This window comes from Equus asinus, chromosome 6 (genome assembly GCF_041296235.1).
Source record: "Equus asinus isolate D_3611 breed Donkey chromosome 6, EquAss-T2T_v2, whole genome shotgun sequence".
Taxonomy (NCBI): domain Eukaryota; kingdom Metazoa; phylum Chordata; class Mammalia; order Perissodactyla; family Equidae; genus Equus; species Equus asinus.
Window position 1 is genome coordinate 43,594,163 of NC_091795.1, and position 24,028 is coordinate 43,618,190.

Genomic DNA, 24,028 nt, shown 5'->3' on the forward strand with positions numbered 1-24,028 from the left:
CTTGTCTCTGGGTCCCCCCAGGCTCCTCCCACCTCAGAACAATTTTTTTGTTCCTGGCTAAGAGTTTCCCATGTGAGATTGGGGGTTGGGGGGATAGTCAGACGGGAGGACACATGGCCATTCCTCAGAGCTCCCACTGAATGGGCATACTTCTTCCACCCGAGAAAACCCTTATGTTTTCCACCAGAGAAACGGGCAGAGGCCTCTCTCTGGAACTTGGCTGGAGGGATGTCACCTCTCTGGGAGAGGCCCCGTCTGCAAGCAACCCAGAGCAGGCCCAGCCTACCGGGTTCCTTTGTTGGGACAGAGGGAATGGAATCTCACCAGTAAGGTGAAAAGGGCTGGAGAGAATACCAAGGACGCACCCACCCTTCTCCGTACGGATGCCTAACACTAAAAGGGGAAGGAAAAAAAAGCACCAACAAAGAGTTTAAGATAGTAGTTCCCAGCTTTTTCAAATATGAAGCATTGTTTAACCAATCCATTTTTTAATTTTTTAAATTCCTGACATTACAGAACTAAACTGAAATTTATTAACATTCCACTCTTACATTTCTTATCGACAAACAGAAATAAAATTCATGAGCCAAAAAACCCAAAACAAAACTAAAAACAGGGAAAAGCTTATAAAACTAAATATGGATCCCAGCATTAACAGCTGAACAGAGAATGTGATTTTTTAAATTCTTAGCGGATGATAAAGTTGTGTAGAAACTGAACACTTACAAATTATTTAAAACCTGGAATCACTGACCAGAAATTACACAGTTGGATCATGGGAAAACAGCAGAAAGGCGTTATGAGTGAACCTACACTGTTCTAGCTGCACCCCATGCCCTTCTCAGAAGAAAGCCTGGCATTGATTAGATATTGGGCCAGACTAATACTGGCAGCAGAGCCAGTGATAGTAACCTGCCTACCAGAAGAGCCTTCCACTGGATTGGCAATTTTGATCTGGGCCCCGGACATCTGGCGGATCTCATTAATGTTGGCGCCTTGGCGCCCGATTATGCAGCCAATTAAGTTATTTGGAATGGTGAGTTCATGGGTGGTTTGAGTAGATGCATCCAAACTTGCCCAATAGCCTTTCACCTCTGGAGAGCTGGAGTCAATTCCGGCGAATCCGGTCCCGCCGTGCATCATGGCAAAGTGAGACTGTTGTCTTGCCACCTGGTTCAGCTTGGCCAGATCGAGCGGAGAAATGGTGTGTTGTCCTTGAATCGAGTAGGCATCTAGAGGTGGTCCCTCCAGGTCATGGGTGGCGTGGGGGTAGCCCGCAGCGTCGCTGCACCGATCTTGGCCGCCCGCGCAGATGACTGGAGAGCTGGCCGGCATGGGCTGGTACGGAATGGTCATGACTCTCCCTTGCGGAGACTGGGAGAGCGTCTCCAGCATGACCAGGCAGATCTGCTTGACACACTCGGTGACAGACTGCGGCACGCCAGCAATGGTGATGGCCCGCTCGGTGGAGTTGGGCAGCATATCCCCCGCCACCTGGACCTGGGCCCCCGTACTCTCGCGGATCTCTTTGATCTTACACCCGCCTTTCCCAATCAGGGAGCCGCACTGGGTGGCCGGCACCACGAGCCTCAGGGTGACCGGGGGCCTGCTGGCCGCCGTGCTGTTGGTCATGGAGCTGTTGATATCTTCTTCCAGCTTGTCGATGATCATAGCGAAGGCCTTAAAGATGGCATTGGTGGGGCCGGTCAGAGTGATGATTCTCTCCGGGCAATTCCCCTCCGAGATGTTGATCCGCGCGCCACTCTCCTCGCGGATCCTCTTAACCGACTCCCCTTTCTTCCCAATGATGCTTCCTACTTCCTTTCCGTGCATAAGCAGCCGAATGGTGAGAGTCACATTTAGTCCACTTTCAGTCACACCGGCATCCATGGCGAGCGGCGGGCGGCGTTCGGGGGAGTTGGGCTCGTTACGTGGTCAAGTCTTTGGTGGCTGGCGGGGGGGGAGGGGAGATGTAGGCCCAAAACTGCCGGCGCGAGGCGAGCGAGGGCCGCGGGAGCGAGCGGGCGCGGGCGGGAGGCCGCGGCGTCGTCGCAGGGGCGGGCGGCGGCGGCGGAGGGGGCGAGCGGGGCCGGGAGCGGCGGGCGGGCGGGTGGGCGAGGGCGCGGCGGTGGCGACTCCGGCGGCAGCCTCGGCGGTCTGGGCGGGGCGGGAAGCCCGCTTTCAACCCCGCGTACCCTCTGACCCCGGAAGTGCTTGCTGCGCAGGACCCCTTGAAAAAAAATGAGGACCCGTCTTTTTTAGGTCACAAGATTGCGCCAACTCCCACACGGTAGTTTTTAAAAAACCCTTTTAACAGCCTAGAGTTGAAAATAAAGCCCCGATGGACAAAAGCTGTGAGCCCGGCAACGTTTTAAAAGGAACCTGTATTTTATTAACCCTAGCGACCCCGGCAAGTGTTTGGAAACGTTAGTGTTCTGAATTGCGGCGACACATTACTCTCCATCTCTATAGAAGGTATTTCGACAGGGAGCGACGCGGGCAGCCCCGGCGGTAACTGCAGGCGGCAGCTGGGACGCCGCGGTTTTAAAACGTGCGCGTGAGGCGGCCAGAGCGCAGGCGCGAGGGTGTGGGGAGGCGGGCGGGGCAGCCGCGGACTTCCGGGGGGGAAGGGCGGCGAGGCGAGGCCTGCGGGGCGGGCGCGCGCGCTGACGGGCACGTGGGGCCCTTTCGTCCCCGGCGTCCGGGCGCCCCGCACCAACCCCCACCCCTGCCCAGACCCCGGGGTGGCGTCCGGTGAAGAGAAAGACCGAAACCCAGCCCCCCGCCGGGGCCCGAGTCGGGGCTCTGTTCATGGTTTCTGGGAAGTGCTAGAAACACGGCCCTAAAAAGAATGGCGTCCATTTACATAATGCTTTGTTTGCATTTTGCAAGTTTCTTTCGCTTAAACCCGCAGAAACCCCACCTCCTGCCCTAGTGTCGTTTTAGTCCTGGCAGCCGCGTCAGACATTTAAGACAATGGTGTGCTTCTTGGGGCCGCATTTATTCAGGGGGTGCCGACCCGTGCGTTGGGGCGTCCCTGCAGTCCAGGCCCCGCTGCCGCCTTTCGGCCCTTGCCCCTCGGTGCAGCCGCCGCGCCCTGCGCGCTCCGGGGGCGGCCCCCGCGGGCCGCCCCCGCGGGCCGCCATCTTGGAAGGCCTTTCCTGCGGGTGTCGCTGCCTCACGTTCCTCTCGTCAAAGAAAGGGCGCTCTGGACGCTGCCGTACCCGTTCCTTTCTGCCCCTTCCCCTCTCCTCCACCTAAGCCAGGCAGAAAAGGCCGTGTGCGCCCCGTACTGCAGGGTCCCGCAGGGATAGCGGCTAACGTGGCGGACCCTCCGCCCCCCTCCCTTCCCCACGGCGGTGGCCGCCATGTTTCCTGAACACAAAATGGCGACACGTGGCCTGGATTCGTCGCCAACGAGAAATTGGGGTCGGCCCGAAAGCTCTAGAAGGCGACCCCCACCCCGTGCCCGTGGGCCGGGGCCTTTCCGTGCGCGGCGAGTGCGCCGACCGCTCTGGGATAAAGCCCCTCAGGCTGGTCCAGACCTCGGTGGGCGAATTTTAATGCATTTCCTCCATTAATTGAAACGGGAATGCGGATAACCGTAAAGTGTAGGAAGAATACTGAGTCTCGCGCGTTTTAAATTTAATGATGGATAATAGGGGGCAGTAGCAGTGGGTGATTTGGGCCCCCAGTACTGAAGCACTTCGGAATCACTGCTTTAAGGAATGAGATGGCAAATTCCTGCTTTCCTAGACTTCTGGCATAGGCTGTTGTGCTGGAGAGACCAAGAAATTGTCTTATAAAATTTATTTAAAAAAAACAATTCCCATGAAGCGACGTAAGATACCTATGACTTTTTTCACGGACCAGCTGGTCGGTGAACTTAAGTTTATCACAATTGGTGATCACTTGGTCTAGAAGGAATATCTCTTGTGTATTTACCAGCGTCAGATCCTGTGCTAGCCATTTTGCCGAATACTATTTAAATTTTACAGTGATGCTCTGAGGTAGGTGTCGTTATCTCTCTCTCTCTTCTTTTTTTAACAGACGAATTCACTTAGGCCCAGAGAGATGAAGTGACTAATTCAAGGTCACACAGTGTCCAGGATGGAATCCAGACCTTCCGATATCCTTATTGGTGAGCGCGTTTCCAAATTTTTCTGTAAGTCAGGGTTTTAGAATTTAAATGCTATTTGGAAGTTTTGGCGAGCTTGTCATTTAAAGTGGATTACCCCGGTAATCTTTTGGTGCTCAGTCACCCCGTTTTTGTCCGTATCTGTTTGGGGATTCCCAGTTTTCCCTGGTGTGAGCTATACCTGTAAGGGGCTCCAATGCTATTTTTTATGAGGTGTCTGGGTGAGGACAGGGAGAGGGAAGTGACTCATCGCTGCCCAAAGGCTGGAGTATCTGTCAGTCCCGCCTTGTCTGTGGCGCGGTGGAGTCCACCTGGCTCTGCGGAAGCGAACAGTAGCCCTGTGTGACTCACTCGCTTCCTTCAGGGACCTATCCGCATGGCTTCCGCCTTCCCCACCCCAAAGCCCCGACCAGGTAACAATAAATAATTTTACTCTGGCGCCAAGCCTCATTTCTCTGCAAACATTGACAGAGCATGACAGAGTGTTAGATAAATCGTAGTCTGTGGACTCTTCAGTTCAAGGTAACAACTTGTGGGCCAAGCAACAGATAGGAACCTAAACAGCGCTCGACTTGTGTCGGGGTTAGAGATGGAGGGAAGGGCTTTTTGCTTCCTTTAACTGACATTAATATGGTATATCACACTTTCCAGAGTGCTTTCACGTTACCTTGTATAATCCTACAAACGATTTCAGTAGGTAGGTCCATAACAGCAGCAATGACAGTAATAGCACTAAGTGCTTACTATATGCCAGGCACTGTTTGAAGCTTTATTCTATGCATTAATTCAGTGCCTCTCAGGTTTTGAAAAGCAAGCCATCATAAGAGATCAATTTTAAATAATAGCTGAGACATACATACACACACGTTTATAACAGAAATGAGAGTTTTGCAAAACATTTCTTATCCTTACTACATGCAATGTATTCTGGTAATTTCAGTTCTCTCCTTCACATAAAAAAGGTCATATCAAAGCTAAAGTGATGAAAAACTCGTTAGGTTGTGACCAACATGATTAACGTACGCATTTAATCCTCATAAAATCTTCTGAGATGGGGTGATGTTATTTCCATTTTATAGAGGTACAGAGAGGTAAAGGACTTTGTGCAAGATCACACAGCTGTTGAGTGGTAGAGCGAGGATTTGAATCTAGGCAGTCTGAGTCCAGAGCCTGTATACCTAACCACTAAGCTACACGTGATCTCTTTAGAGGACTTTGTCTTGTAGGGTGACAGCGTTGATTAGGGAATGAAAAATAGTCAAAAACTCAGGACACAGCAAAAGGACTAAATTACATATAATCAAGAATTATCCTGGGCCGGCCCCATGGCCGAGTGGTTAAGTTCCTGCACTCCATTTTGGTGGCCCAGGGTTTCGCCCGTTTGGATCCTGGGTGCTGGGTGTGGACATGGCACCGCTCATCAGGCCATGCTGAGGCAGTGTCCCACATGCCACAACTAGAGGGACCCACAACTAAAAATATACAACTACGTACTGGGGGGATTTGGGGAGAAAGAGCTGGGGGGAAAAAAAGATTGGCAACAGTTATTAGTTCAGGTGTCAATCTTTACCAAAAAAATAAAAAAGGAAAAAAGAAAAGAATTATCCTGATTCCAAGCATTGTGGTCCTCTAGTTCTGCCACCTATTTATTTTCCCTAAAGAAAGACTTATCTATTGGGTCTTTCTTCCTAACACTGCCTATTTTAAGCCTTTTCTGCCTGAAACATTGCCATCATTTTTCCTTATCTGAGTACTTCCAGGGCTCTGCTCGTCTCAGTGAAGCCTTCCCAGTCCCGTTGCTCAGCCTCCTCCCTTCCCTCAGAGTCCTGCAGCCCCTCCCTTAGGTAGCTCACATTTAGCTGTTGATTAAATTGTAATGTGTCTTGGTGTTGATTATGTATTGTACAGGCCACAGGTGCCCTGACTGACCCTGAGATCTGGCAGAGAGGGTGCTCGACTTGGGCGTCTGTGACTCTGGCCCCTAGTTCCATCTCTGCCACTGACTAGCTTTGAGACTTCTACAACCCACTTCATTTATGTGGGCCTCAGTTTTCCTGTCTGTAAACCTAGAGATTAAATGATCTCTAAGGCCGCTTCTAATTCTGTCCAGGGAGTAATGAAACTTGGTGATCTTGGCTATTTATCCCTGAGGGGGAGGGTTATATAAATATTTTACTCACTTATAGTAAGCTTTCCACTCCCTTCCTCAGGCCTGCACTATCTTCTGGATACCGAGTGAATGCCACACCGCCCGTGAGTGAATGCCACACCGCCCGTTTTACAGATGAAGCCACTGAGATATGGAGCAACTTACCAAATAGTCTCCGCCCTCCCCCTGGAGCCCCACGCATGACTCTTCTCCTCCCACTCAGTGACTGCAAGTTGGCAAAAGGGGTAAATGAGGCTGGGAAGGTGAGTCAGGCTTAGACTTTGGAAACTGAACCACAGGACTTAACTCCATTCAGAGGAAGGGTTTTCGCTCCTCTTACCTCACATTGGCATATTATAGAAAACTTTTCAAAGTGATTTCACATTATTTATTTAAGCATCACAGACAAGTTTACCAAAAGGTATTATTATGCCCATTTTATGGAAGAGTCCTCTTTAGATCACAGTAGTGAAGTGACTTGCCCAAGGTTACACAGCTCATTGGGACCTGAGCTGGGCCTCTTGATTCCCAGTTGTGGATTGTTCCTTTCCTTGGCTTCTGATGCTTGTGACACTGACTGACACATGGAATAACTTTATCTTAAACTCACAAAGCTTCCATCCAGTTTGTATTTTTCTGTCCCAGAACTTCTGTTCCACTTATGTTAGGTTCCTGACTCCCTTGGTTTAAGAGAATCTCTTCCCTCTTGTTCTCTAATGTTAACGTTTATGGGTTTGAGAAGTAGTGGGAAGGATTCCTCAATGAGATTCTAACTTCCCTGGGGGCAAGGACCACATTCTTTTGCTAACCTACCTGGCCCAGCCAGCATATTCCAGCTTTTTAAATTTGCCTTATCAATGTGGCAGCAATTTTTCCAAAACATGTGGTTTCCTTTTCTCTTCTGCCCTTCAGATAGAGCTTCCATTTCTCTTTTTATTTAAAATTATAGTAGGGGTTGGCCCAGTGGTACAGCGGTTAAGTGCACACATTCTGCTTCAGCTGTCCAGGGTTTGCCAGTTCGGATCCTGGGTGTGGACCTACACACTGCTTGTCAAGCTATGCTGTGGCAGGCATCCCACATATAAAGTAGAGGAAGATGGGCACAGATGTTAGCTCAGGGCCAGTCTTCCTCAGTGAAAAGAGGAAGATTGGCAGCAGATGTTAGCTCAGGGCTGATCTTCCTCAAAAAAGGAGAAAGATTTTAGTAAATTGAGAGGGCCTTTTTCGTGTTGCTTTGCAGGATACTACAGAGTGCAGCCTAGAAGCGTGGCTTACCCACTTTGTGTGGAGTACATTTGACCTCTTGTGCTTGTGACCCTATACTGCTGTTATGGGGTCACTGCTTGGTTTCCTTAGAAACTTAAGAAATATGTTGCTGTGCCTTTCAGAAGTGACTGGCAGATACAGCAACATCCTTGGCCTGAATTCTCCCAGTTGGGCAAAGTGATTCCCCTGGATTCCCCAGGGTCACTCTGACTGAAATGAGGCATGGAGAAGGGAGTGCAGAGAAAAGTTAAAGGGAAAATGAGAACAGTATGCAGATGCAAAGTACAGAAAACTGAGGAAGCAAGAAACGGTAAGAAAAGGAAAGAGAGAAAAGCATAGTGGGGTGAGAAGAGGAGAATACAGGATCAGTGGAAGGAAGGTGAAGGGACTAGTCCAGAGGTCCGTTGGCCCTTTCTGTGGTGTCAGAAGCATAGGCTGCTGTCTTGCGCCGAGGATGAGCAGCTGATAGGATAACTTCTCCTGAGCTGGTCTTGAGCAGCACATCTGTCTTTTTGTCCCCTATTTCCAATATCAGGTAGGAGAAATTTCTTTGTTTCTACAATCAGCTGGGGATGTGATTAGATGCCAATAATTTTAATATTAGCCTCAGTTCAACTGGTTTATCAAGGAAAATGTGCTACAAAAATTACATAAGGAATACTAGGTCAAAAGTCATCTTATTCATTTACTCAGCAAATATTTTTTGTTTGCTTGATATGTCCCAGACACTAAGGATAGAAAAATGAATGAGATCCTGTCCTTGCCCTCAAGATGTTTATGATCTCGAAACGGAGACAGACGAGTAAACAGATTCACAGTGCAGTGTGTTAAAGTGTAAGGATATGAGTAAGCAGAGGGTGCTGTGAGCTCAGAGGAGGGCCCTTGGTTCAGTCATGGAGAGAATTCGGGAAGGCTGCCTAGAGACGCTGACATTCAGGCTGAGTCCCAAGTCAGCAAATTGCAAAGTGGAGGGCAGGGAATGGTATTCCAGGCAGAAGGAGCAAAGGCCCAAAGGCAGAGAGCACAGTCCATTCAAAAGTTGTAGCCGTTTCAGGAAGGTGTGAAGGATGTTGGCATGATACAGTTTTTGGTGATTATTCTTCTACTGCTTCAGAAGTGTAGATCATTGAGACTGGACTGTGCTTGCTAGAGCACAGAAAGTTAAAATCCTTATTTTGTAGCAGAATTCTCTTTTAAGATGAAGATACCAGAAATTTCACTTCCTGTCTAGAGATTCTAAGGACAAAATGTAAAGAAAGCACAACCTTTGAATTAGCAAATAATTGTTAACCCTCTCTGTAGTAAAAGAAAGAAGGTGTAATGCACAGAAATCCCTTTCTCATCCAACTTTTGGATTTGATTGTGTCCTGCTTTGTTTTTCAAGGGGTGTGTGTGGAAATTAGTCTTTGTTTAGCTGGTTAGGATGTTTGAGTTAGGGAGGAGGGAAAGGAGTTCAAGAATAATTGCTGCTTTATGGCAGAACAAAAGAAATATATTTAAATAGCTCATTTCTCTGATTCTACCTACTGAGCACAAGCAAGACTTAGGGACTTTGTTTCAGAGAGACAGTTATTTCAAACAGACAAAGCATCTGTTCAGTGTTATTCACCCTGTAAAATCTGGTGTGTCCGCATTAAAAGCATTGATTTTTGTTTTTTGAGACACAGATATAGTTACATTAAACAGAAACCATATGTGTATTCATTGGACAATACTGGGATTTTATCTGGATTAAAGGAAAAGAAATGATGTGTGTGGAGTAGGGAAGAACATGCTTAGAAAAGAGCACATAGATTCAGTGGTCATTTCTCAGTCGTCTTTGTGACCTCTCAGCATTTGACTCTCCCTCCTTGCATGCTAGTTTCACTTGGCTCCCAGGATGTCGCTCCCTTGGTTCTCCTCCCACCTCAATGGCCCCTTCTTCTCAAACCCTCCCCGCTTTTTTTTTTGGCTAATTTCTCGGTATCTCCTCTGCCTCCAAGATGAAGTACTCAGATCACTCCTTGGATCCCTTCTTTATCTACACTCAATTCCTAGGTGCTCTCTCTCAAGACTTTAAACACCATTTATACCCTCACAGTTCTCAAGTGTGAATTACTAGCTTGAGTGTCTTCCCCTGAACTCAAGACTTTTATGTCCAAATTCCTCTGGATACCTCTACTTGGGTATCTCATGGCTTCTTGAACTTAACGTATTAAAAAAATCAGCTGTGGAACTTTTCTTCTCAAATCTGCGTCTCCAGCAATTCCTCCTCATCTCAGTTTCAGTTGTATTGAATGTATGGAGGACTCTCCCTTCACTCTGTTCTGTTTGTTTGTTTTTCGTTGTCTTTTTTTTTTTTTGAGGAAGTTTAGCCCTGAGCTAACATTTGCTGCCAATCCTCCTCTTTTTGCTGAGGAAGACTGGCTCTGAGCTAACATCTGCGCCCATCTTCCTCTACTTTTGTTTATATGTGGGACACTTGCCGCAGCATGGCTTGACAAGCGGTGCATAGGTCCACACCCGGAATCCACACTGGCGAACACCAGGCCTCTGAGGCGGAATGTGCAAACTTAACCACTGTGCCACCAGGCCCTGACTCTGTTCTTTTTCTTACTCCACCAGCAGGTCCTGTGAGCTCTACCTTAAAATATATTCAGGATTTGAACTCTTCTCACCACCTCCCCTGCTACTATTGTAGTAGCCTAAATGGTCTTTCTTCTTTTGCTCTTGGTCCCCTGAGTCTAATCTTAACAGTGACCAGAGTAATCCTGTTAAGCGTATTTCAAAGCATGCCACACCTTTGCTGAAAACTGTCCACTGGGTCCCACCCAGATTGAAAACCTAGTCCTTACAGTGGTCTACAGGGCCGCATAGGATCTTCTGCACCACCTTCTCTCAGCTACTCTGACCTCATCTTCTACCACTTTCCCTTTGTACTCTAGCCACACTGGTCTCCTTGCAGTTGCTGCAACATGCCAAGCCTTGGGATATTTGTAGTTGTTTTTCTCTGCCTGGAACACTTCTTCCAGATATCAGTATGGCCTCCTCCCTTACCTCCTTCAGGTTTCTGCTCAGCTGTCACCTAATCTGTGAAGCATTCCTTGACCTTCCTATGGAAAGTAAAAGCCGTCTCCTGCCCTCGGTATTCCCTGTTCCCCTTCCCTGTCTTATTTTTCTCCACAGAACTTAGCACTGTTTGAAATACTACTTATTCATTCATTCATTATTCAGGTATTTATCGAGTGCTGCCTACTACAGGTCAGCACTGTTCTAGGGACTCTCTCTGCTATAGTTTGTTTATTATTTGTCACCCGCCACTAGAATGTAAATTTCATGATGGCTAGGACTCTGTTGTGCTCATTGCTATGTCCTCACCTCCTAGAACAGTGACTAGCACATGGGAATTGAATGAATAAGTTCACTTGATTTTTAAACAAAAATATATTGAATATATAGAGGGTTGTTTACCTGATAATAAAGGAAAGATCTGTATGAATAAGACGTTGTTTCTACCCTCAGATTGCTCAGTCTAAAAAATGTTTATTTTGACCTAGACCGTGCTGTGCTCTCTAGCAGAGTGATACATAGTTTTTGGAATTGAGGAGGTAAGGACTGGTGTGCAAAGGATGGATATCTTCAGAGACGAAGTCTTGCTTTGTCGGGCTTATCAATAATTTGTACTGTCTCTGGGAGGGAAGGATTGATGAAAGCTCACTGCATTACTGACTTTTTGGGTTACAGTTTCTGTTTGGTCTTGCCTCATTTAGAGCAAGAGTTTCTTAAAAATGCCATTGTCAGTCTTGGTTCTTCTTAGGTACCTTCTAGGAACCTTCTATCATAGCCACTTCCTTTCAGGGTAAGTTAAAGGAGTTAACTATCTTTACCTTCTTCCTTATATGAAAGTTCTTTTCCAGAAACCCTGACCTCCACTTACTAGCTGTTTGATCTTGAACCTCTCTGAACCTCAGTTTCAGTACCTGCCAAATGGAGATAAAGATAAATGACAGCAATCTGACTTCTTGTGAGGACTAAATGACTAAATAATATACTGGTTTTAAGAACAGGAGAGTGGAAGTGGGAACGAGGTAGAGGACAGATAATTCTGTTTTTAGTAAATACTTTATATCTCTGCTTTATTTTGAAAAAATTTTTTTAATAAACATGTTTCTTTTCTGATGAGAGTAATGAAGATTTTATGTTTAAAAGCAAAGATTTTAATATATTGTTTTTATAGACTAGCAGGTTTATAGAAAATATTTCCTTGTCTCTCCACCCAGATACTTAACCCTGTATTACATGAGGGAAGTGAAATAATAGAACCCCACCCCCGCTGCCCAGTGAGCTGGTGTGTAGGTAGGAAAACAGCCATCCTCCAGGCCATACTGGAACTCAGGAGGTGGTAGTATTTGAGAGAAACTCAAAGGGATCAATGATGGTGATAACAACAACAGCAATAATAGTAATGGCTAACCTTGATGAATGAGGGACTGTGGTAAGCACTTTATGTGGATTGTCTTATTTTAACAACATAACAGCCATATAAGCCTGGTGTTGTGAGAAGTAGAGCAGTGTAGGAGTAAGGAGCATAGACTCTGGGGTCGAATCTCCTGCACTGACATCTCAGCTTTGCCATAGCTAGCCATGTGGCCTTGAATAAGAAAACTGTACCTCATTTTCCTCATCTGTAAAATGAGGGTAGTAATAGTACCTGCCTCATAAGGTTGTTGTGATAATTAAATGATATAAACTGTGTAAAGTGCTTAGCATAGTGCTTGGCACATAGAACGTACTCACCAAATGTCAGCTGTTATCATAATTAAAATAGTTTTTATCCTCATTCAACAGATGGGGAAACAAAGGCGTAGAGAGAGGTCAGGTAATTTGCCAAAGTGACACAGCAAATAAATGATGGAACAGGAGCTTGCACCCAGGCAGGCACACTCCAGAGCTCTTTTTCTTAACCATTACACTATACCACTTTCATGGCTTGAGGGGAAGAGACTGGACAAGAACTGCATTTTGTCAAAACTGAGATGAGCATAGATGTAAAGATCATGCTTGTGTTCAGACTTACCTGACCTTTATCTGTGACCTTTTTTTGGTGAGGAAGATTGGCCCTGAGCTAACATCTGTTGCCAATCTTCCTCTTTTTGCTTGAGGAATATTGTCCCTGAGCTAACATCTATGCCAGTAGCCCTCTATTTTGTATGTGAGATGGTGCCACAGCATGGCTTGGTGAGTGGTGTGTAGGTCTGTGCCTAGGATCTGAACTCCTGAACCCTAGGCCACCGAGGTGGAGTGTACAAACTTAATCACTACACCACTGGGCTGATCCCTTTATCTATGATCTTAAGCATCTTATCACCATAGCATATACTTGGTTATTCCCTGAGTTGTTTCTTCCCTAGATCCAAAGAAATAAATGAGTGATGGGTTAATTATGGTCTTCTCCTGCTGATTGATTGGATGTTCCCTGGCCAGGGCCAGAAAATGGAGCTAAATAAACACCTATGTCCTTCCCAGTGCTCTTTGGACCAGAAGTAGGAGCTTGTCTGGTCTCTCTTGTTATTATGATTGTCTCTCTGCTTAATACAACTGGTAATGATGAGCAGCAGAGCAGTGTACATGCAAGCACTTTCTATGTGCCATGGATTTTACATGGATTATCTCATCTAATCCTTAAAATAACCCTATAAGGTAGTTGCTCTTATCCCTGTTTTATAGAAACAAAGAGAGGTTAGGAAACTTGCTTAAAGTCGCACAGTAAGTGGTAGAACTGGGATTTGAATAAGCAGTCTGGCTCCAGAGTCTATGCTCTTAACCTCTACACTCTACTGCTTCTATTCCTCTCTTACCTGTCTGTGAAGACAGTATGGGCAGGTGGCTTAGTAGGGCCAGTCCTATTTTTCCCATCGGAAAAATGGGAAGATTTTGACTATTGGGCTAGGAATAAGGAGGCCTGTGATCTTGTCTTGACCCCGTCACCAATTTGCTGCATCCAGGACTTCACTTTTCTCAGCTTTATTGTCCTCATTCATTAAACAAAGGGGTCGCTCTAAATGGTCCCTTCTAACTCTCATGTTCTATGATTGATGATATGAAGTGAGGAGAGTAGCACCTGCTCATGTCCTTGATTTTGGAGCAGTGGTATTTGTGAGGTTTTAGGGAGCCTGCTTTGTGCAAGGGAAGATGCTAGATTTCAGGGCAGAGAAGCAGCCTCCTTCCTGAAGAAGGTAGATCTGGATTCTTTTTTGAGGTTGGTTGCCAAGGGAACCTCGCATTTGGCCAGCAATGACCAGGAATGCTTTGGTTGAGGGTTGGGTAGAGATAACTGAAACAAGCAGCACATTTCAGGTTTCACTGTCCCCCCCCCGCACCCCGACCACCTAGCTACCTTTCCTTTCCAAGATGCTAGTTTTATGTACTATGTTAGGCACTGTTTTAAGTACTTTACAAGGTATGGTATTTAATCTTCCTAGTAATCTTATGAGATAGGTACTATTATTGTTCTAAATTTACAGATAATGAAAATGAGGCAAATAGTGTTAAATAATTTGTCCACATTTACTCAAGTGGAAAGTGGTATCAAACTCACTAAGTTGTACTGCCTGCTTGGAGCTTAAAAATAAGAAGCAGGGAGAGGACTCTTTAGTTATCTGTTAGTGGCTTTTGTTTGTTTCTTTGCTTGTTTTGTTTAGAATGATAGACTCTTGGAAAGGGCCTTTGAGGTAATACAATCAATCTCCTTGTCTCTAGTCTGCCATCCGGTTACAGGAATGCTTTCTGTCATCTGCCTGACAGATGATCGTCCAAGTTCGTTTTGAATACTTCCATTGCTGGGGAGCTCATCTCTTCTCCAGGAATCTCATTATGTTGTTGAATAGCTCTCATTGGTAGAAAATTATTTCTTGTTTTGAATTACAATCTGATTGAGGTGACTTCTCATCAGTTTTAGGCCTATCTCCTGGAACCATACAGGATAAATATAATCCATCTTCCACATTCCAATCTTGTGAGCATTTGAAGACACTCTTCCTGTTTATAAGGCACATTTACAGTTTTCTCTTAGCATATAAGCTTGTTTTCAATTCAGGTTAGTCTGGCCAAATGCAGTCTCTATTTCTCACTACTTTGCAAGTGTAGCCTTGTAACAAATCTATGCTTCTCTTGTGATTAGTTAGGTACAAAGTATGGGATCTTCCCACATCCTTGGAGAATGAATGGATAGTGAGCTGAGTCTATAAAGTTGTATATGAGTCTGGAAGGTTTGCAGTGTCCTACTCTTATAATATCAAGGATGTCAGGCTGCTGCCCTGTACACGCTGTCAGAGCTCACAAAATGGCTGGAAGTTTATCCGGGTACTTGATGAAATTGTATTTACTTCATCAGGCCACTAGGTGCTGAACAACTTGCAAACCCAGACTGCCAGGGACGGTTGTGTTCAGGACAGTTTCTGTTTGTACCCGGAAAGGCGATATCTGGTACCACCTTGTTAAAAGGTTTCTTCATAGAGAAGGAAAACGTGTCTTGTGTACATTTTGTGTTTCCAAGCTTTGTTCCAATTTTAAATATTAAGTTGACTAGGATACTTGAGTGATTTTCTTAGAAAAAGGGCATAGATGGTACTTTCAAGGTCCTTATATGTCCAAATATACATACTTTTTTTGCTTTCATTTATGAATGATGTCTTGGCTGCGTGTAAGATTCCTAAATAGTAGTCCTAGTCTCTACAGAGTCTGTGACAGCTTTCTACTGTCTTTAGTTTTTAGTGATAGCGATGAGAAGTCCAATGCCAATAGGATTCTTTTTTCTTTGTAAGTGATGACCTATTCTCTCTTTCTGGAAGTTTGTAAATTTTTTCTTCATTCTTAGCATTTCATAAGGATATGCTTAGCTCTGTGTCTTTTTAAAATATCTCTTCTTGCCACTTGATGAGCCTTTTAGACTTAAAAGCTTACATCTTTCTTTCCTTCAGGGAAGTTTTTTTTTTTTTTGAGGAAGATTAGCTCTGAGCTAATATCTGCTGCCACTCCTCCTCTTTTTCCTGAGGAAGACTGGCCCTGAGCTAACATCCGTGCCCATCTTCCTCTACTTTATATGTGGGACGCCTGCCCCAGCGTGGCTTGCCAAGTGGTGCCATGTCCGCATCCAGGATCTGAACCAGCAAACCCTAGGCTGCCAAAGCGCAATGTGTGCACTTAACTAATGCACCACTGGGCCGGCCCCAGGGAAGTTTTATTGCTTTCCTTCTATATGTTTCTAACCTCTTTACAGATGAGGAAACTGAGCCCAGAAAGGTTGTGACTTTCCCAGGGTCACTCAGCTGGTTAAAAATGAACCTCAAGGGGCCAGCCCTGTGGCCGAGTGGTTAAGTTCGTGCGCTCTGCTGCAGGCAGCCCAGTGTTTCGTCAGTTCGAATCCTGGGCGCAGACATGGCACTGCTCATCAAGCCACGCTGAGGCGGCGTCCCACATGCCACAACTAGAAGGACCCACAACGAAGAATATACAACTATGTACCAGGGGGCTTTGGGGAGAAAAAGGAAAAAAAAAAATCTTAAAAAAAAAAAAAAATGAACCTCAAGCAAATAACCTCACTCCTTTGATGAGCTCGACTTTCACTGTATGGAATATTGTTCTAGAAAGAGGGCCGTCATGAACAACTTGGAAATTTTTTTAGTGAGACAGTAATTTTGCCAAGGGTTTGTAGGGAGATGAAGAAGGAAGAAGAGGTGATAAAATTCATTACAATTAAAAGCTGGCCCATTTGAAGGGCTGCAAAATTCACAAGTCCCTTGTTATCCCAGTTATTGGAGCTACCCCAAAGCTCTAAAATTTCATAGAGCTAGGAAGTTGATTGAACATTTGAAGAATTAGGTATTTAGGTATCAGGAGTTAGGTAAGCATGGTCATGCCCTGTTGTAAATATTGGACAACGTGTAAATGATATCTGAAGGCTTGGTGACAGACATCATAAACTCTGTCTTATCAGTGGTCTGGTTTCTTTTTTGAGCTCCAGCCTGGGACCCTTTTCTGCTGGGAACCACTTATTCCTGGCTCTGCTGATCTTTGGATTTCCCCAGCCCTTCAGTCTCTTTCAGTTTTGAAATGAAACCTACCCCAGAGGGCGAGGTCAGGTACTGAGAGGACTTTGACAGCTCACACCAGCTTGTTTTCTTTCCGGAGCCGTCTGGTATGTGACCGAGTGAGGCGTGAGGCTCAGCACGTTGTGATGTAGACTAATTGATGGTGAATCAGCTGTTGGGTAAGGCCTAGGCAGTGTCACTGCTTTGGGTAACCAGGAAAACATGTGGAACAAATATGTTGTCTTTCATCCTCAGAAAGTTGAAAGTTAAGAGCACGGTCACCAGAGGCCTGCCCTGATCTCTCTGCCTTTGATTTACTGAGGAAGGAAAGGCTTTATTTCAGGCTCTTTTCTCCTCATTTGAGGAACCTCCCTTCTTTTCAGGAAGAAGCCAAGTCCCTTGTCTCTTTCTGCTGCTCCAAACTCTAAACTTTTTACTGTGCCTCCAGGAATTGCTGCTTTGATGTGAAGTGACTCATCTAGGTATCCGTAGATACCACCCCCCCCCCCCGCCCTGCCCCCAACCCCATCACAGAATGCAGCTTCCTCTCTTCCCTTTGCTGTAAACCTGGTTTCCTCCATATTACAGCACTTCACTTGGAATCTTTATTAGTGGAACTGCCTCTTTCTTCAACTCACCCCATACTACTTCCCCCTGATTTTGCCCGACTGTCTCTCCGCCCCATCCCCCCACACTGCAGAGCTGCTTCCAGACCTTCAGCTACCTTTCTGCCTTTGAGACTTCTGATGGCCAGCAAGGTCACCTGATCCCTGTCCTTGAAACTGGCATCGATACTCCTTCTTCCACGTTTGTTTAGGACTTTGGTGTGTCTCCCTTCCCCTCCTGGGGCTCTGGTCCAGGCTAGGGAATTGGTGGCCAGGCTTGGCCTGGGGCCAAGGATTCAGGCTGGAGCATGGAATTAGGGGGCTTGGTGTTAACATCCCAGATGTGGGTGGATGGGAAGCTGAAAGATCTGAATATCAAGGCCACTGAGGGGCGGAAGGGACAGAGAAAATTTAGTCTTTGCGGTAAAGGGTGTCCTTTGTATTAAGCTGCTTCTGCCCGTTTTTTTCCTTAAATGAAGAATTACTTTTTTAGAACCGTTTTAGGTTCACAGCAAAATTGAGGAGAGATTTCCATTATTTTTTGGAAAATTGGTCTTTAATTTACAGAGAAAATAGTAATATAACCAAAAAATGAGAACATTGTGGATAATGTTTTGACTACTTCTGCTCCCCCTCTCCCATTTTAATTATTTCTGTGTTCCCCAGGGGTAACCTGTTAGTGGTTTGGAATGTACCTTCCAGAATTTTTTCTGTATGTTTGCATACGTATGTGTGAACCTAGAAAAAATTTAAAGTGTTATTTTTGTGTTTTATTTATTTATTTACACGAAGAGGGGGTGTCACATTTTATATATCATTCTGATATTTTTTTCTTTGAGTCAGTAATATGCCTTGACAATATGCCATGTTGGTACATAAAGGTACTTCTCCTTCTTTTTGGTTACTGTATAATATTTTGTAGCATAGACATACTGTATTTTATTTACCTCTTTTCCTGTTGAGGGACATTAGGGTATTTCCAGTTTTTTGTTGTTATAAGTGATTCTTATTGTGTTTTAAATGTCAGCATTCTGTTCCTAGGCCTCTTTTTATTTTCCTCATACTATCCCTAGGTGATCTCAACCTCTCTGACAGCTTCAGTCACCATCTACACCTGGATGATGCCCAAATCTCTCTCCAGACCAGAATATCCAATACTCACGTGGACAACTCCACTGGGATGTTTTGCAGACTTGGCAAAATGCAGCCTCCTGGGCTTCCTCACTGTTCCTCATCCATGTCCTGTCATGTGGTAAACAGCACCGCCACCCATGAAGTTGCTAGACCCAAAGCCTAGTCGTCGTAATCCTCCCTTCTCTCCCACAGCCCACACCAGCCAGTTGCCAGGACTGTCCTCCCCAGTGCTTCTTGAATCCAGTCGCTTTCTTTCCTCCTTCATTGCTACTGCTCTGTACCTTAGTTTCCTAATTTATAAAATATTTGTGAGAATTAAATGTTAATATATGTAAAATGCTTAGAACCATGGATCCGTACCTAGTAAGTGCTATGTGAGTGTTAGCTCTTGTTGTCATCTTCTTCATCTTAGTCTACATAATCTGCTCTCATGTCTGCTTCCAGTCTTGATTTCATCCTCCTGCACCTCCATTCCATTCTCCACACTGAAGCTAGAGTGATGTTTATAAAATGTAACAATGATCGTGATCTAACTCCGCTGCTTAAAAAATCTTTAGTGATCTTTCTGTTGGGCTTTTGCGCATAGTGTTACCCCCACCTAAGATGCTTTTTTCCTTGATCTTTGGCTGGTTCCTTTTTATTGAGATACCTGCTTTTATGTCATCCCTTCCCCTGACCACCTAATGAGTCTAAAGTAGCCACCCATGTACTTTCTGTCACATGACCTAATTTAATTGTTTGCATAGCACTTATCAATATGTGATATTTTTCTGGTTTATTCACATATTTGTTTATAGCCTCCTCCAATTAGAATTAAATTCTCTGAGAACAGGGAAATTGCACATTTTATTCGCTTTTTCATAGTGAATAGGACAATGCCTGGCACATTGTAGGCACTCAATGAATACTTGTTAAGTGAATGATAGAACAGCTTCATATGTCGTATGAGGCCCTTTTTGATCTCTCCAGCATCATCTACCTCAGTACTCTCTCTCTTGGCCTCCCTACCCCCCATCTCATCCTGTCTCTTCAGATGTGCTTTCTTGCTGCGGGACCTTTGTGTATACTATTCCTTCTGCCTAGAACACTCTTCCTCAAATGCCTTGTCATTGCCTGGCTATCTCCTATTCATCCTTCAAGTTTCAGTTTAAGGGTAACTTCACCTGACTAGCTTTCTTAATCTTACAGCTCTGCATGCGTTGCCTTTAATTATCATGCATATTGTAATTATTTGTCTGTCTCCTTCACTAGACTATAAATTCTGTCAAGCGAAGGCCTGTGTCTTGTTCACCATGTATTCTTAATCCTAGCTGCTGTGGGCTGGAAGGATCCCTTGACATGGAGTGGTGATAGGAGGAATGGAGTATCAGGGTTATCACCTCAAGGCCAGGAAGATGTGCTTTAGGATGTCGGGGTGAGGTCTAGACATTTGGGCCTGGCTCATTGTCATTCTCCTTATTCCATCATCTTTGGTGATTCCACTGTTTGCCTAGATGAACCATCTAATATGTCTGTCTCTCTCCAAGACATATTCGTAAAATCAGGGTAAGCCTTGCAGGAGACTTGCCCTTGAAGGGGGCATGAGTGCTGAGGATAAAAGTTGAGGATCTGAGTAGGCAGATTATTTACTCTGAGTTGCTCTTGGCAGAATAACTGAGAGTGGAGTGGAATCCTAAGCAAGGAAGGAAGCAAAAGGCCTTAGGGATAAGGTGAGGCAAAGATGAAACAGGAAGCTGAATCATTAGCTCAGAAACCTAGAGAATCAGGATAGTGGGTGGAGTGTAAGAAGGAACAGGGTAAGCAGTTCAGGATTAGGGCCGTAAATAATCTTGGGGATTACTTAAATCATGTTTTACCATTCTTACCTCTTTAGTATTGAACCAGCTTTTGGATTATAAGAAGGATCAAGTAGTTGACATGCAAAGGTTTGAGCTAGATTGCATATTACTTTGTTTGTATTTTGTGTGCTATTTACTTAAGTCAAATCTCCAGAAAATCCTACCTTACCTTTTTCCTCCACATCAGTTTCTGCTCTCAAGAGCCCACCTTTCTTCCTTTTAAATATTCTAGGTTCACCTAGCTCATCTTTTTTTTTTTTCAGGAAGATTAGCCCTGAGCTGACATCTGCTGCCAACCCTCCTCTTTTTGCTGAGGAAGACTGGCCCTGAGCTAACATCCGTGCTCATCTTCCTCTACTTTGTATGTGGGACGCCTGCCACAGCATGGCTTGCCAAGCGGTACCATGTCTGCACTGGGGATCCAAACCAGTGAACCCCGGGCCGCCAAAGTGGAACGTGCACACTTAACCACTGCGCCACCAGGCCGGCCCCCAACTAGCTCATCTTTGAAAAAAGTTTCGTATACAGAGGCCTGCAGCAGTGTTGGTGCTCCCTTCAGGTAGGCTGAGGATACTCCCTTCATGTAGGTGAGCCCTCCTTCTGGCTACCTCCTCCCACCAAACCAGGTATAGGAGCTGGCCTCAGCAGCCTTAGGAGTTCAGGACTCTCTGCCCAACCTGAATCTGTGGAATTTCTCTCTGAATTTTGGGGAGGGACATGGGAGTGTAGAATATCTGTTGAGACTCTATTGATGAGGCATAGTAAGGAGTAGTGGACGACTGACTGGGCGTGCATGGATGGTGGTATCTGAAGATGTGTAGGCAGTGGGTTTCAGAATTTCTAACCTGGGGACCAGCCCCATGGCTGAGCGGTTCAGTTTGCACACTCTGCTTTGGCAGCCCATGGTTTCACTGGTTTGGATCCTGGGCGTGGACATGGCACCACTCATCAGGCCATGCTGAGGTGGTGTCCTACATAGCACAACTAGAAGTACTCACAACTAGAGTATACAACTATATACTGGGGGGCTTTGGAGAGAAGGAAAAAAAAAAGATTGGCAACAGTTGTTAGCTCAGGTGTCAGTCTTTGAAAAAAAAAAATTTCTAACCTGGAATGGTCTTTGAATTTATGGCAGCATTAGGGGACTGGGATGTGCCAAGTAGAGAATCTTGGTGAGTAGTGATGATCACTAGCCCTTGGAGGTGTTCTATATGTTTTCTACGTAACCTGGAGCTCTTCTGCAGACTTCCTGGTTGCTGGCATCATAGTGGTGGCTGAAGGGGAATCACGGGGATAGAAACAGTTCTTATTGAGGAGGAGTGTGTTCTCTTTTGAAGGTTGGACGGAGTGATTGTGTGCATGTACTGGGCGGTCTGAGGCTGGGTCACCTGGTCTGTATGAGGTGAGGCATCTGCACTCCCCTCCTAGCGCTCCTCTGGGAAAACCAACCTGAGAGAGCTGGAGATCATGGCCATTGTTAGTGATTTCCCCAAGGGTGCTCCCTGTCTTTGACTCCTCTGCTTTCTAAGCCTCCTGCTCTAATGTCCTGCCTTCTGTTTTCTGCTTTGGGGCCTTCAAATTTCATAATCTGTTTTCACTCCTCTTTCTTTCCCAGGAAAGATTCATCCTGAACTAACATCTGTTGCCAATCTTCCTCTTTTTTTTTTTTTCCCCAAACCCCCAGTGCATGGTTGTATATCCTAGTTGTAAGTCCTTCTAGTTCTATGTGAGCCACCACCACAGCATGGCTACTGACAGATGAGTTGTGTTCACTCATCACAGATGAGTGGTTCAGGGAACCGAACCTAGAGCACACCAAACTTTAACCACTAGGCCATCAGGGATGGCCTCATTACTCCTCTTTCTTAATGACTCCTTCATGACAGGTCACTACCATTGGGATTTATAGGGAGCATTGACTTTGGACTTAGAAAATAGGCTAGAACAGAGACCTTGAAGGCTGCCAGTTGCACTTCAGATTTGTCTCTGGGGTGCCTCTCTTTCCTGTGTACATTCACCCTGTCCTAGTGTGGGCTGTCTTCATTTGGTCTCCAAGCTGTCCTCACTCCTGCTTGCGGCCATCCTCTACACAGTTTCCACTATCTTCTGTAAAATAACCCAACCTCGTCTCTCCTTTTCAAATCCTCAGTTGTATTCATGTTACCTGTACAATGAAGTCCAAATGTCTCAGGTTGGAATAAACAGTCTTGCACAATTTGGCCCAAATTGTGGCCCACAAAGCCCAGCAACATCCGGTCCCGGCCTGTTTCTCAAGACTCATCCCAAACCCCTCTCCTCCTTGTCTCTGCAAGCACCCTCACCTGCTCACAGTTCCATGACCTCTTCTTGGGCTCCCTGGCTTCAGGGCCTTTGCAGTGCTATACTCTCTGCTTAGAACACTCTTTACCTGCTTTTCACCACATTAACTGTCCTTTGCCTTTAAGTGTCAGTTAAGCATTCTCTCCTCTTAGAGGTCTTTTATGGCCACTCTATACAAAGCAACTCCATGTTACTCTCTATCTTAGCACCCCATTTGCTTCCATTAGACCACCTATCACTGTTTATTGGTTTGACCACTTATTGCTGTTTACTGGTTAGCCTTTCTCTCCCTAGATTTTATTTTTATTTTTTTAGTTAAAGATTGCCCCTGAGCTAACATTTGTTGCCAATATTTTTCTGTTCTTCTTCTCCCCAAAGCCCCCCAGTACATAATTGTATATTCTGTTTGTAGATCCTTCTAGTTCTGCTATGTGGGATGCTGCCTCAGCATGGCTTGATCAGCGGTGCTAAGTCCGTGCCCTGGGTCTGAACCGGCGAAACCCTGGGCCACTGAAGTGGGGCGTGCGAATGTAATGATTTGGCCATGGGGCTGGCCCCTCTCCCTAGATTTTAAGCTCCTTGAGGGCAGGGACCTTCTTGCTCATGGTTGTATCTTCATTGCCTAGTGCATAGAGGCACTCAATAAGTACTTGTTAACTAAAATTGCCTTTCACCTTTTTGTTGCTATCTGTGTTGGTGCTTTGTGGCTCTGCACATCTCTTACCCTTTGCATGTGTGTTGCCTCTGCCAGAACACCCTTTCAACTGGTCAAGATTCCTTCTTGTCCTTTATCACTTCTCTAAGCAATTCTTTGACTTCCCCAGGCAGTGCTAGTTCAACAGAGACAGCACTTTGGTCCTCTTAAATGGACTTTTCACCTTGTGTGGTGATTTCACCTGTGTAAGAGATGGTATTGCCCTTGGTTTACAGATGACAAGCCAGAGGCTCTGAGAGATGGATTAACTTAGAAATGGCAGAACTGATATTAGAATCCCGCTGTGTCTGTAGAACCCTCACTCATTTAACTTCACTGAGCTCTCTCTCAAAGAATCCAAATAGCAGACCCAGAGACACTGAAGTGAAAGAGGTGCTCTTTTTAAAAAATTACTTAGGTAATAAAAGTAAGTGTGTGTATGTGTGTGTGTGTGTATGAGTGTATATATATATATGAATTTCCTCAGAGTTAAACATGGTAAAAGGTATACTATGGACCAGCCATTTATAAGGATGAGGGAGTAAAGGGTGACCGTAATGTTCAGAGAATGCTGTGTATTTCATGTGTTTCCTTGATCATCTCTTTGGTGACTCCTTGTGATGACGACAAAGTCAACATGCAACCTAGTAGAAATGAGCTGAGGGGAAACACTATAAAATTCAAACCAAAGCAGATGTCAGTCATTTGTAGTTGCTTGAAGGATATGTAAAGAGTGAAATCCGAACATTCTTGTTGAGGGAAAAAATAGACAAAATTGCTGTGAAAAGTCTTTAATACATTTTGCTTAAAAAATATG

The 24,028-nt window shown here is 45.3% G+C and overlaps 1 protein-coding gene and 1 long non-coding RNA gene across 18 annotated transcripts in view; one reads left to right on the top strand and one right to left on the bottom strand.

The window, feature by feature from the left end:
- Positions 1-468: 468 nt before the first annotated feature.
- On the bottom strand, positions 469-2,200 carry PCBP1 (poly(rC) binding protein 1). Its single transcript, XM_014836701.3, has one exon. It carries the CDS (start codon positions 1,888-1,890, stop codon positions 820-822), a length of 1,071 nt encoding a protein of 356 aa, XP_014692187.1. The 5' UTR covers positions 1,891-2,200; the 3' UTR covers positions 469-819.
- A 436-nt stretch (positions 2,201-2,636) lies between these two features.
- LOC106828319 (uncharacterized) overlaps positions 2,637-24,028 on the top strand; it is a 90,458-nt gene continuing 69,066 nt past the window's right edge. For 13 of the 17 annotated variants that reach the window (XR_011503961.1, XR_011503953.1, XR_011503955.1 and 10 more), the window contains exons 1-3: positions 3,110-3,549; positions 4,051-4,141; positions 6,349-6,550. This is a non-coding gene — a long non-coding RNA (uncharacterized lncRNA). Of the gene's footprint in view, positions 3,550-4,050; positions 4,142-6,348; positions 6,551-18,299; positions 18,479-20,461; positions 21,288-24,028 lie in introns of those variants that run through there. The other 4 variants (XR_011503960.1, XR_011503958.1, XR_011503959.1 and 1 more) reach the window with 3 other exon arrangements.